The sequence below is a fragment of the Podarcis filfolensis genome (genome assembly GCF_964270895.1).
Source record: "Podarcis filfolensis genome assembly, chromosome: 3".
NCBI classification, from domain to species: Eukaryota; Metazoa; Chordata; class Lepidosauria; order Squamata; family Lacertidae; genus Podarcis; species Podarcis filfolensis.
The window spans coordinates 37,467,145-37,481,814 of NC_139606.1; the positions used below are offsets into that span (position 1 = coordinate 37,467,145).

At 41.2% G+C, this 14,670-nt stretch overlaps 1 protein-coding gene across 5 annotated transcripts in view; it reads left to right on the top strand.

Moving 5' to 3' along the window:
• Positions 1 to 14,670, top strand: part of ADGRB3 (adhesion G protein-coupled receptor B3) — a 437,944-nt gene that overhangs the window by 245,942 nt on the left and 177,332 nt on the right. For all 5 annotated transcript variants that reach the window (XM_083607031.1, XM_083607028.1, XM_083607027.1 and 2 more), the window contains one exon: positions 7,202 to 7,245. In XM_083607031.1, the coding sequence (XP_083463157.1) occupies positions 7,202 to 7,245 (44 nt within the window). The remainder of the gene's footprint in view (positions 1 to 7,201; positions 7,246 to 14,670) is intronic.

Here is a 14,670-nt window from a genome sequence, read left to right on the forward strand (position 1 = left end):
AGACACGCATCTAGATGCAAGTTACTTAAAATGTTGAGATTTCGTGACATACAGAAGCAGCTTTTATACCTGAAAAGCATACTAGTTCTAGAAACATAATATATGTAGTACAAAGAACAGAGTCTAGGAAGCTATATGTTGAACCTAAAAAAAAAGGTCCAAAAAAGCCTCAATATATATTTTGAAAAAGTATTTAGGGAAATCCTATAAGAAGGCATCTTTCTTTTTGGTTTAAATTGTATCCATATGGGCTCATTAGCCATGGCTAATTTAAAAAGTTACATGCACAACCCAACCGATATTAAGCACTTTTAGATTTGATTGAATTCAATAGGAGAGATTTAACCACATGCTAAACTGGGACGCAGGTGGCGCTGTGGATTAAATCACAGAGCCTAGGACTTGCCGATCAGAAGGTCGGCAGTTCGAATCCCCATGACGGGGTGAGCTCCCATTGCTCGGTCCCAGCTCATGCCAACCTAGCAGTTCGAAAGCACGTCAAAGTGCAAGTAGATAAATAGGTACCGCTCCAGCAGGAAGGTAAATGGCGTTTCCGTGAGCTGCTCTGGTTCACCAGAAGTGGTTTTGTCATGCTGGCCACATGACCCGGAAGCTGTATGCCAGCTCCCTCAGCCAGTAAAGCGAGACGTGCACCGCAACCCCAGAGTCGGTCACGACTGGACCTAATGGTCAGGGGTCCCTTTACCTTTACCTAAACTGTCCCACTGAAAACAATGAGACTTAGAAGGGCTTAACTTTGGTTGGGTTATGCCTAAGAATATGTGAATCTGCATTCAGTATACAGTGGTACCTTGGGTTACAAATGCTTCAGGTTACAGACTACGCTAACCCGGAAGTAGTACCTCGGGTTAAGAACTTTACCTCAGGATGAGAACAGAAGTCGCATGGCGGTGGCAGGGAGAGGCCCCTATTAGCTAAAGTGGTACCCTCAGGTTAAGAACAATTTCAGGTTAAGAACGGACCTCCGGAACGAATTCAGTTCTTAACCAGAGGTACCACTGTATGCATTTTTGTACACATTCCCAAGCTGGAGAGCTGCACTGTAAAATTCAGAGAAGTGCAAATTTTGAAGGATAACTATGTTTTGGCTCTCATACTGCTATGGAAAGTGTAAATTAGGTAGTGCAAATTTGTTTAAGTTTCTCCCCTATCTGTAGCTTTGCCATAAAACCAGTTAGTGGATTGGACTCTAAGGGTTAACTGTAAGCAAAGGGGAATGGGGCAGCATGTGGAAAAGGTTGTAGTGACTTTGGTCACCATGTTGAGATAAGAAGAAAGAATCAGAATAGTGTCACTAAACTGTATCAGTGTAGGAATCAACAGATAAACTCCATATAAGTAATTAAAAAATGGCCAATAGCATCAAGGCCATGGGAAGGTTAAACGAACGTCTTTGAAAGCCATTTTTAGAAACCTTTTTTCAGCTTGTTTATTTTATTGTTCTTTTCAGTAATCTACTGACATAGCGTTTGCCTCTTGCCAGTTCTTTAAAATGTTTATTAGCTTGATTCTGGCAGCAGAAAATGCAGGGCATTGATTGTCATTTGGCTTTGTCTACCTTTCTGTAACAGGATATTAATGACTACCATATTAACACAGGGCCAGGAAGTGCTGACAAGGCAGGAAAGCAATAGTCTTGTCAATAACATCCTGGAAGAGGTGTCGTTTTCTTTTGGCTCTGTTTGAATCCAAAATCTCCATTTTCTTCAGACAGCAGGTCGGATTCAGTCCCTTGAGTGAACTCAATAGTAAAGGGGTGAGAGACTTCATATAGGAAAAGTCAATCCATTCAGGAATCATTGCCTAATATCTGCCAGCATCTATGTAAGAAATACCATCTTTAATGGAGTCTCGAAGCACTGACATCTCTGGGACTCAATGCGTTGAACTTTATTGGGGTATTTTCTCAAGTGATACTACAACACTCTTTGAATATTCCACATTTGTTGGTTTGCTCTCTGTGAGCTTGTTCATATGTTACCTTAGCAGCATAGTTGCTGCTTCCCCCAAAACCATTCTACACTTTCCTCAATTTATGAAGTTTGGTAATCACATGAGACAGGTTGATCAACACTACAAGCTAAGATGTGGTCGTGGAATTGTGATGCCCCATTATTCTGTCTCTTACATGTGTGTGCACACACACACACACTTTTTCTTCATCATGAATTACCGGGGCAACATGTGATGTGAAACCAGCAATCATGCCCTTTGCATAACACTTTACGCATGAACATGAATTTACGAACATACAAACCACGCCTCTGCTGAAATGTTAATAAATGAAAATCTGTTCTTAACTTGGAAAACATCTAACACTAGCAGAATAATATCTAAAGGTAAGAATGGGGAATAGCAACAGAGCAACATCACGAACTGCGTTGAGAGTATTTTCCCCATTCTATTCCTTTATTGTTTCTTTGGTTCACTCTGCCCTGCATTTCTGTCCTGAACCCCTGGCCTACTTGGGAGCAAGTCAGTATGTCAAGTACCCAGTCCAGCATCAATCAACATGTCCAAAGTACAAACAAAGCACAGTCCCACAGAGATCCTTAAGCATCCAAACTGAGGTCCATCAGCATGGGCAGTTGAGCAGACCCAGCACCTCACCTCTGATGCCCTTTTGTACTTTGCATGTTGACTGCAACATCTGGGCTTTATGAAGCACGAGACCCTCACCTGTTCCAAGCCTACTCCAGCTGAGGAATCACACCCCTCCTCCCAGAGCTAGCGAGCCCCATCTGGCCAGCTAGGGAGCTGGGCTGTAGGATCTTGCCTGCCTCAGCATCCCAGAGCACCCCACCCACTGCTTCCTACGCTTCGCTTCAGAGCCTTACAATGTTCATGGAGACACAGGGCACTGACCCCCATCCCCTGGTCATCCACATCACCTTGTGAGTACTTCCTACACCAACCTCTCCTTCCTCATTCCCAGTTTGCCCTGGTATGTTCTAGTCTCGGCTACTTCCTTTGCCAGGATCCTCTTCCCCCTCCCTGTTGTCCTGCCAGTTCATGACAATTACACTCCTCCTGAATTCTAGTGTAACTGGGTGAATTTCTAAAACTATCTCTGGATATGGAGCACATGCACAGTTTGCCATAGCTTTCAGAGCATCAGTATCTTTGGTTCCTACGCATTAGGTGTGCATTGATGAAACAATGTGTCTACAAAAATAAATCTTGATGGAAACATGCCACATCAGGATTACTTTTCTTCTTTTTTGCAGCATTTGATGATGCACAGTGTGGGGAAAGATGCAAATGAATTGAAGGGCACTGAAGTTATGAAAATAATGTACCGTGCTTTGTACAAAATTCAGAAACGAAAAAAGATAGTTTCTCATACTTCAGAGGCAAAACTAGGTATCTTAAAACTCAGAGGGAAGAATTCAGGGTTCTGCTAAAACAAACATTCCCTCAGTGCATGCATTTATGCTTGCCTAATGGAGCAACCTCCCCTTTCCCAGCATGTAGTTCTAGGTATCTCTCCAATACCCCGGAGCCATTTGCAGGGGAAATGGGGAGAAGGCTCCATTGCACTAGCAGGAGGCCTTGCACTGGCTGCCACTAGCAGAAGTATTTAGTTGAATCCAGCCACCAATTCAGTTGAGGGAATTTTCAGAAGCCCTCCACAGATTCACAAATACCATCACTGGATTGAAATTGTCCACTTCAGTGGACTTGGCTGTGTAAATTGGGGAGGGGGGCTCAAGTGAGCTATGGCTATACAGGTGTTCTTGGACTAAACTTCCACCATTCCTGACTAGTAGCCACGTTGACTGTGGCTGATGGAAGTTGGGAGTCCAACAAGATCTGGAGGACTGCAGGTTCCCCACCCGTAATGTAAATGTCTGAGATTGAGATCTTGTTATGTCTTTGTGTAATAGGATTTTGTTGTTATTGCTGCATAAAGGAGAGGAAGATAAAAACATTAGTTGAAAATGCCATTGCTAATTAATCAGTATCTTTGCCCCCGCCCCACTTGCTATCTTAATGATTTTCTTTTTTCTCCTTTGCCATAATTTACCTGAATTTAAGAATAGATAGTAATTTTTCTAATTAAAATGTCTTCATTCAGCACAATTTGTCTTTGAACTTTGTACTCTACTTAATAAGGTGAAGATAATTTTGTTTCATCCATAGACATTGAATGTTCTGTATTAACAGCTCACAAAGCACTCATGTTCATGCCACCAATTAAACGGGCTAATTATTTAATTAAATTACTGAATAAGAAATAAAATCCTGACTTTCTTTATTCAATTACTCTTTTCTCATGTTACATGAATAACAGCTCAATGTTATTCAATGTATGATTTGTTAAACAATTTCTTTATTGCTTAATTTAATCACTATGATCAGATGAATGTCGGAGACTTAAGATGCTTTTCAAAAACTGCAACTTCAGTGAGAATTGTGTATAACAGACATAATACTTGAGTGACGGGATCCCAGTATGAAAGGATGCTAGTCATAACCTGTCTGCCAGACCTATGGACTTGATCAAAAGATGACTGCCATGGACTGATCAGCCACATTACACTTCTGCACCAAGTCGTTCATCTTCCACATCTAGAAACAACTCTAGTCACTATTCTGCTATACCTATCCCTTTAGAGGCAGATAGGAGTGTGAGGAATGGAAACTCTGTAGTATGTCAGGCATAATACTAAACCGCGGTTCACCAGCACCACCTTCTGGAAGCAGACTTCTAGAAAGGAATGGAAGCACAATAAGGCAGTGTACCCATCACCTAATCTGGGCAGCCTATATGGAAGGATACCATCATGGGTAGAGTCAAAAGCAAGCTTGCCCTTTCCCTGTTCTTCTCCCAGCATAGGTCATCCATCATGGTGACCATATTGCCAAAGCCAGTTCTGTGCTAAATCAAGACAGAAACGGAACATAATGTGTGTGGACTACCGCAACAGGGAGAACCCAGCTTAGTTTGACATCCTGACTTCCTCTCAAGTCAGACAGAAGTTGCTGTGGCTGAGATAACAGTAGTTTGCCTACTGCAGCCTGGAGAGTTCATGACAGAAGTAGGCTTTGAACCAGGAATATCCTTGTTGGCATGCTACGGTAGAGATGTCAGGCTTGAATTCAGAACCTTTTCCCAGACAGGTGAGCTGCATAATCAAAACTGATCATGCCAACCATCTGTTAGGAGATTCAGCACTAATTGCAGTATGCATGCTACCCAGGGCAAGATGCAGTTGTGTGTTGTTGTTTTTTAATTCATGCAATACTCTTTTGCCCATCCTGGAGGGAATTTGGATGCAGAGGCCTTTCTGGAAATGAACTATGGTATTTTACATTTATCTTTCATTAGTCCAATCGGAAAGCTATATTTCATGCTCTGCAGGACACTTCTTATGCTCGGTTGTCAAAACCATATACAAATATAGCATCAGAAGGCTGATATTTAAAACAAAAAGCCTTTAAAAGTGAGGGGGGAAGAGGAACTATTTATTTACGTATTCATTCATTTATTCATTTAACTTGTTAGTTGCTTAATAGTAGCAGTCTCTAGATGACTTATGACAAATTTAAAACAGAAGTTTTAAACAGCCATAGACCATTGTAGGATTAAAAAAACCTTTCAAAAGTAAAGAAAGCAAAAATGTTCTCAACTATTTAGAAAGTCACCAGCAAATAAGCTATAGCAACCAAGTCATCATGTTCCATAAACTGCCTGAGATAATAGTTTTCACCTGGTACCAAAATATACATTAGTGTCAGTGCTAGACAGACCTTACAGAACACTCCGCAGACAGGAGACTACCACTATCGCCCTGTCCTTTGTTGCCCCTCTCTGAAGCACAGACCTCCCCACACATATTTCTGGCTGAAACCTCAAACTAATCAGCAGCCTGCTAGGGTACATATCCTGCTTGAATTTGCCGGAGTGGAACTGCCACAAAAGATTGTATATGATCTGTTTCATTATCTATGCTGTTTGGACATAAGATGGCTGATCCAGAGGCAGGCATTTAAAGAGGAGGTTTTCAGTAATTTCCAGACACCAGGAATAAAGTTTCCAAATCAATAAAGAAAGCGAAGTAGCAAAATCTAAGGGAAAGTTGCTTCTTTTTTGCACTTTTTCAGCAGTCTAGGTCAAAATGACCTGGTCTGCAGCCAAATAAGAAATGCTGTTTATGGAGTTGTTTACATACAGTTCCCCAAGTACTTTTTCTGCTAGTGTTTATAATGAGAGCAGCCAAACCAGGCTCATTTCATGCCAGCCAGTAGATATCCCCTATTTCCATCAGTCTTTTTGTTATTATTATTTTTAAAAAGCTGAGTTTTGCAATCAATCAATCAATCTCGTTGCGTAGAAAAAGTGCATCGTATACATGGATCAGAACGCAACATAGTTAACGAAACATAGTGGGAGATACTTTAGGATAAAACTGTCTAGACATTGTTAGGTGTCAAAATGGCTCTTAGGACCTATGGTGATGTAATTTTATAGCGTCACTCAAAAGTCTTGCCACATTCTCCACAAGGTCCTTACTACAATTGTTCAGCAGATAAGACACCCTGGAAGAGTCAGTGCGATAAATCCCCTCCTTCAATAAGGGGGCCAAATACTTACATATTTTTGCATAAAATGGGCAATAAAATAAAACGTGTGTGATGAATTTGACCTGTTTTAGTGCCACAAGGGCAGCATCTTTCAGTGAGTGGGATTTTTAAGAATCTACCTAAGTTTTGCAATCAAATATTAATGTTTTATTACAATGTGAGCTGTTATGGAGACAAGAGGAAGCACCAATTAGCAGTTGCAAAATATAAATGCTGCAGCATGTGCAAATTGCATCTGTAGGTCTCAGGACACGATTGGGTGTAGCTAGTTTGCCCAATATATAATTGGACCATTAATAGTTTGACAACACCAGCCTTTGACATATGAGTTATTCAACTAGAAAAGAACATGTGCTGCTTCTCTTAGCATTCTGGTCTTCCACATTCCTACAAAGTGATGATGGGTGGGTGATGGGATCCGTTGATTCACAAGGATTGTGAAATGATTGCCTTTGCAAAGCAAATCTTCCTTTTTAAAAATTCAGGGTTGAGGATGTTTTTTCCATTTAAAATTCTGTACATTTGGTCATAACCATTCGTTATCTCTGTCAGCAAAGAACAAATTTTGATGGGTGATTGTTATTTGTTTCAGGGCACATTGAATCCCTATTGTGCACTATGGGATGATTCAAAAATGTAAGTAACAGATGTTTATTGCTATTACTTGGGATTTAATATTCCAGATCACATCAGAATGTTTATGTATCCAGTAGATAAAAAGGCATGATTATGAGGCACTAGGAACTAAATACATAACAGCGCTGATATGCTGCATAGCTAATTTCAATGTTTTTGCTTTAGATATTCATACTAAAATATTAGAAATCATGCACATTTGTGTGCTGTCATGTGTCATGGTATAGATCTGTTAGAAATCACTATACCCATGTGGTTGTGGCAGTGCCTAGATGTGCATGGAAATCTTTACAGGAACACATGATTTCAAGATGATGCCTGAGGATTAAATGCCTGTCTCTGCTTTCGTTACTGGAGAGTTGGTTGCTGGGCAACATATTGAGTACAGTGTCGACTTTTAAAATAAGAATATCTAATACTTCCTGTGGTTGATGTAATGGATTCCAGTTACTGATTTCAAAACTGATAGCTTAAAATATATTTATTACTAGATTCTCTCCAGTTTGTCAAATAAACAATTAGGAGATAAGGTTTCCTGTACTACTGTAAAGAAAATGCAAATGAATACTTCAAGTGTTATAGAGATGTTCATGTGTGCTTTTCTGTGTGCATAGTTTGGATTCATGCAGTGGCGTAGCGTGGGGGGTGCAGGGGGGGGCCGGCCGCACCGGGCGCAACATCTGGGGGTTAGGGGGCACAAATCCACGGGTTAGGGGGCACAAATCCACGGGTTAGGGGGTGCAAATTACTTGCCTTGCCCCGGGTGCTGACAACCCACGCTACGCCACTGAATTCATGGTAGCAATTAGTGGTAGCTCTCTTTCAACCGTCACTAAATATCATAGGCTGATCAATCTTTTTCTCACTAAAATCAATGAATGTACCAAGGCTGCAGTCCTAAGCACACTTACTAATGAGTGCTTACCGATTGTAGACAGTGGGACATACTCATACTTCTGAGTACCCATGCATAGGATTATGATGCAAGGGTGCAATCCTATGTACCCTTACCTAGATGTAAGCTCCACTGAATGCAGTGTAGCTTCAAGTAAACAAGCACAAAACTGAATTGTAAGAAGTTCAGTGTTGCAGGCTACATCTTTATTACCGTAATTGTCCTGTGTACAGAGAAACATTTTTGCACATTTTTTTCTCCTTGTAGGCATTTCTGTATGTATATTAGGAAACTATGCTGCTTTACTACCAGTTGAATGACTTTAACCTCTACTCGTCCCCTTTTTAACCAGTGTGGTCTTGAATGGTTTGACAGTATGAGTTTCTGCGATAGTCCTGCAAGCCTCTTTTCAGAAGTAGCTTCTGAAAGACAACTAAGTCCTAAAAATGACTCAGGATTTGCAATTCTCTCCATCACTTGTTTGCTGCAGATTTTATATAGTGCAATAACACACATATAAATGTGCAAATATATTTATTTGACTATGCAACAATACATTTGTTACTACAGAGATGGTTTTGTAACGCCTATGTTTCAGAGGTCTATTCCCAATGCTCTACTAATCAGTAACTGGGCACGTGTGTAGGGGCAGACTTTGGTACCCTGGTACCCTGAGCGAGGCCAAAATTTGGTGCCCCCAAATGGATCTTCGCTGTTATGGATCTTAACAATTTTGGGGCCCCTTGGCTTGGCACCTGACATTACTGATTTTCATTATGTTTCTCTACAAAACCTCCCCAGAAGAGGTTACAACCATAGCATAGATGCTGAGTCCCTGGGGCCCTGAATGCCTTGGCTCCCACAACATTTTAAATGAGGGGACCGGGCACCTATAAAGTGTGGCACAGCTACGTGCACAAATGATGTCAGCACACCAAAGGGTGTGATGATGTCGGCTCATGCACGCTGGGGGGTATGATGACATAATACATGCTAGTGGTGTGATGACATAGCATGCATGGCCCAGTGATGGCTCGCGGCCCCGGACACCTGCGGTCAGAGGGGCAAGCCAGCCCCACTGAACCCTAGTATTGTTCATGTGATTTCATTATCTTCATTTGAGAGAGAGTGAGTGAGCACTGAGCTGAGCTGGAAGAGCCTGATGTTGTCAGAGGTGAAGAGGCTGTTTTATTTGCTGCCAGTACATTTCAGTACGAGCCTGCAGTTTATTGGCTAGTCTTTGTTCAACTGGATGGATACACACACACACACACACACACACACACGAATGAAACTTGATGTGTCTCTTGTAATGTGTACATGTACCTATCATTTGGAGAGCAAAGAGTCTCATGGTGTTCCACCTTCAAAACTAACAAGGTGCTTCAGAATTATTGGGGCCTTTTATCACAAGCGATTCATAAACCACCTTTCTGTCAGAAAAAGCAACTTCATGCTGCTATTTTGGGTGCTACAGAAAGCCATTGATTCTGAAGAAGCATTTCAGCATTTTAGTATGTACTTGGTAGTAGTTAGTACAATTGCCAGCTGTGCTCATCTACATTTAAAACATACTCAGGGATTCAGAAAGAAAAGACAATGATTAAGGGTGCCTCTAGGCTGTCAGTATTTTGCAGGAGTGATTCAGTCGCATGCCAGGACTTAAGGTTCATGTATTTAAAGAAGATCAAAACACTATGTTAACCTAGTGGAACAAATCCACTTTAAAAAATAAAAAATGGGACTTTTTGCAGGTTTGAAATCCTTTTAAAAGTGTGAAATGAATGAGCGACTAACAGGAAGACATGCAAACAGCCCGCAGGAAAGTCAGAATGCATGCAGGATAAATGCTCATAGTCATATAGCTGTCCCACAAACAAATCAGAAGGAAAGCTCAATAAAGACCAGATATTATGTAGCCTCTGTGTAAGTTTTGTGCAAGCAAACCAGGGTGAATGCTCAATCAGTAGACCCCCTGGAAGAGCCACAATAGCTCGCTCCTGCATATAGACCTATGCTGCTGTAAAAGAAAGAGGGCCTAGAGCAGAGCTTGTATAATTTAGCTCTATTTTGTAGCCACTCCCTGCAGTGCAGTGGGCTCTTATGCAGGCTGGCTCCATCTCTCCTCCCCTCTCCTCCTTCCTTTGCCCGTGCAGAGCATGGCTGTCTTTCAGTAACATATTTTAGGAATCCCTGAAAATGACATAAAATAACTTATGCTAGGAAAAGGTTCCAAATTTCAGGCAAGGAAATATTTCACTGGGAGTTTTAAAAATGGCTCTCCTTGAAGCTGCTTAAAGCTTTTCAATAACCGGGGGGGGGGGGGATCCAGCAGGAGATGCATTAGTCATCCGAGAGTAGGTGGGACCATAAAAGATTGATGCTAAGTACCATTTGTTACGCTTCTGTAATTTATCAAATGGCTTTTGCAACTGCATGCTGCTTATGCATTTTATGGAGCTGGTGCTTTTTTCTCCAGCCTCAGAGCTTAAGCTCATCACCCACAAGAGGTCAGAAAAGTGTTCTTTTTTTCCACCTTTCATTTTGCTATCACTTTTTTCTCTAAACTTCTTGGGTGGGGGGGAGAGAATGTAAGGACATAATGTTAACTGAGGTTGTTTTATGATTCAGTACTATTTTTCCCCCTCAGCAGTGATTTATGATGGAGTATTTTACTCTATTTGATTATGTTATGGAATTTGTATTCTGATACTGTAGGCTTTGAATTAGAGTGAAAGCTCCTAGTGTGCTAGCATGGAAGGATACTTAGGCTATATAAATCTAAATAAAATGTGCAGCGTCGTGCCATAACAGATGCATAATAGTAAGGCTGAATTTTTTTCCCCTCCAGGTCTCTATCACCCTCTGTTTATACTTACATTCCATTCTATAACATCAAATTTTCCACATGTGGCAGGTTGAGAGTCTTGATCCACTGTTTATAAATCACACAAAGCTGGGATGTCCTCACAGCCTTCAAAAATGAATGGCATTTTGCTTCGGTTGTTTTGCAGTTTATATTTGGCAGTCCCTTTGGCGCCGATCCAGCAAGAGAGTGGACTGTTTCTAGTCAGGAGTTCTTGCTTATTCACTGCTGACTCTGGAAAACTGGGGAAAGCTTTAACTGAAACTGGTCCTCATTTCATTGCATTGCGTAAGATCACCATGAGCAGAAGAATCAATAGCCATATCCTGGGCCATGCATTCATGCGCCCAGTTTGCACGCCACTTTAAACTACTGTTAAGCTTAACTATGGTTTAAAGGTTGACCATGCAACGTGCTGGTGCACAATCGCAGCCTCTTCTGTTCTCCCTCACTCCTGCTGCACAATCAAGGACCCGAGCTGTGCTTTAGCTTAGCATTTTGCCTGAATCCAGGCTCATGGTTTGTCTCTCCCGAAACAAACTGTGAACTGTAACCAAGGCTTCTGTTTGGTTTATCATTCATGGTTTGTGTTGGGGAGACAAACTATGAGCCCAAGTTCAGACATAACACTTAAGCCGTGGCTCATCTCCTGGTAGCATGGCAACAGCAGAGTGGGAGAAAAATGAGACAGCTGCATTTTTTTCTCCCTGTGCGCGAGCATCCTGCTTCTTCACCTTTAAGCCATATTTAAGCTTAACTATGGTTTAAATCAGGGCTAACCAACATAGTGCCCTCCAAATATTGTTGAACTACATCTCCCATTAGCCCCACCATAGCCAATGATGGGAGTTGTAGACCAGCAACATGTGGAGGGCACCATGGTTTAAAGAGACATTCAACTGAAGCCGTTACAACACATTACAACACCACTGTGTTTTCTGCTATTCTCACATGTTGTTAATGGATCCACTGGAAAATGGGGAATATGTTTTTGAGAAGCTATTTACTGGTGAATATTTATCCATGGTACGTTTTAGGGTACATTTCAGGGCCAAAGTAGACATGAATGCAACTGACATGCACATTTTTATGTAAATAGCCATCAGCTGGAAAACTGAGCAGCCTCAAAACCATAGCGACCGGGAACTTAAACTATTTCTCCAAGGCATGGCAAAATATTTGTCTTGCTCAGATCAATTTTTCCTCAATGTTCATGAAATTTCACACAGATTGATATTCCAAAACACCAGTATTCTAGGGAGAGCAGGGAATGTTTTCATGACCAATTTTACAATAACACATGAAGCTTATTGTGATGAGAATCTGAACAGCCTAGCCCACTTAAACCTTTCTTCTTCAAATTGGTAGGCATTTCATCACAAAAACAAAACGAAAAAAACCTAGCTGAAAGCATTAAGCAGATTGGCCTTGTTGCCAAGCAGATTCCGGCTTTTATTAATGGTAATCTTAGTGAATTGGATGTTTGAGTTAAGCAGTCGCAGTGTTCCCCATTCTGCTTGCAAACTGCTGTAGTAACATACAAACAAACACAAAGAGAACAGTAGCAACAGCAGTTTGCTGCCTGTGAAGCAGTTGCTCCAGCTGTTCCTTTTTGTCTTCTGGGGTATTTGACTTGCATACAGGACACATGCACCCTATGGCTTGGTTTCCTTGTACTGTGAATCATCACACTTTCTTCCTTCTTCATTGACCTGCTGAGATCCAGCTTTGCCATGGAAGCATATTTGATGGTAGCAAGATGAAATAACCTTACAAGTAACTCCTGTCTTTCACCATGATTTTGGTCCTTGCCGCTGCTATCTGCAGGTCCAAGTATGTAAAACGAATGCAAACACTGTATTATAGAAGGTGTCTGACCTTAAGGATCTGCTTTAGCTAAAATGGCACAACATGATTTATGCTGTGGCCACGAAAACAGCTGCCAAATATTTAAGTTATGAAGCTGTGATCCAGCATCTAAAGCCCCCCCCCCCTTCTTCAAGAAAGGAACATCAAAGATTTCAGGAGTGGGGAGGCAAAGAGATATTAACATTTGGGTGGAAGGCTCTAGGGACAGCAAGATCCAAACACCCATTCAAGGCTACATTGCTAAAACAAAACAAAACAAAACCCCATTGTGTTTGGATAATCAGTTATTTATTTATTTATTTATTTATTTATTTATTTATTTAGTATACCACCCTTCATCCGAAGATCTAAGAGTGGTTCACAACTAAATAAAAACACAAAATACATAATAAAAGCAAGAACAAAAACAAAACAATAACTCCCCGTCCCATAAACATATTTAAAAAGATATAAGCTGGTGTCCTAGTATGCTTTTATCCTAATAACTGTAGCAATGTTTTCAACCTAAGACATACTTTTTTGTTTCCTTTTGGCATGCCAGAGGTACAAATCCCATTCATTCATGCCTACTACACAAGGACATGCATTTGCTTACAACAATGATCACTCACTGTGTAGCAAGTGCAAGTTGGCCAAATATATAGTCATATTGGTCTACAGAGGATAGACACATGTTCTAAAACACAGTGGAGTGACTATGTGGTCCAAGGTCAAGATGAGTGTGGCAGTACTCATTTAAAATCCCAGCGGACTCCTGCTGGTAGATGGAGCATGTTCATCACTTGTCAAATTCTTTCCTCTCTCCTTGTAACATTTACTCAGATGTTCCTGTTTTATTTCTCTATACCTGCCAGCAGCAGCCAGTAATGTGGGGCATTGAGGTTACACAGGTAATCCTAGATGAGGCGGGATGGAGGAGAACTTGGCATGGGGCTGCCATTTCCATTGACATGTATATTTCTGTGCTGTTGCTGAAACCCAAATAATCAGACCACTGAATAAACAAAGTTATTTGTATTGTTTGTCCCAAGGACAAAGCTAGTTTTTGTCTGGAGATGGTTACCTTAGAAGGAAACATGCCATCTTTTGGTAACCCATTTATTCTCATAATTGGAGTTCCTTCAGAGCAACAGTTTTTTCATGGTGTCACCGAGTTAAAAAGTTTGAGCAGTGTAAGGTTCATTTAGCATATTACAGCTTCTGAGCAAGGCACGACTGTCTCCATCAACTTTCTTCTTCTTCTTCTTCTTTGGCGATCACTCTTAGCCGAGTAAGATTGTCTTCCATAAACACAGTTTTAACAGTGAGTCCGTAAGTGACTGTAGAGGCCAGTTCTGGATCCACATGTCCTTCCACGTCCTTCCTCTCCATCAACACACTGCTGACAAAACTACTCACAGTGGCTTTTGATGAGTCTACAGAGCATCCAAGCCACACTGAACCCATCAGGAAAACAGGGTAAAAAAAAACACACACCCAAAAACTGAAATCTCAGATATTGCCTTCCTAAAGCAGAAGTGTATTTATTGATCTGTTTCCTTACATTTGTATTCCATCTTCCTTCCATCATGGAACCCAGGGTGGCTTGCATGTGGTTCCCAGGCAGTCACTTGCTGGACCCAAACCTGCTTAGCTTTAGTGATGCAGTTGCTTCATGCACCTTCAGTTGATGTTCTGGAGTAAATAAGACCTGTTGTTGTTTTGGGACAATCTTAAAATTAGACACAGATAGAAACCTGAGCACTAAGAATTTCTTCTTAAATGTTTTAGCGATCTTTTACCCATACCGTTTTGT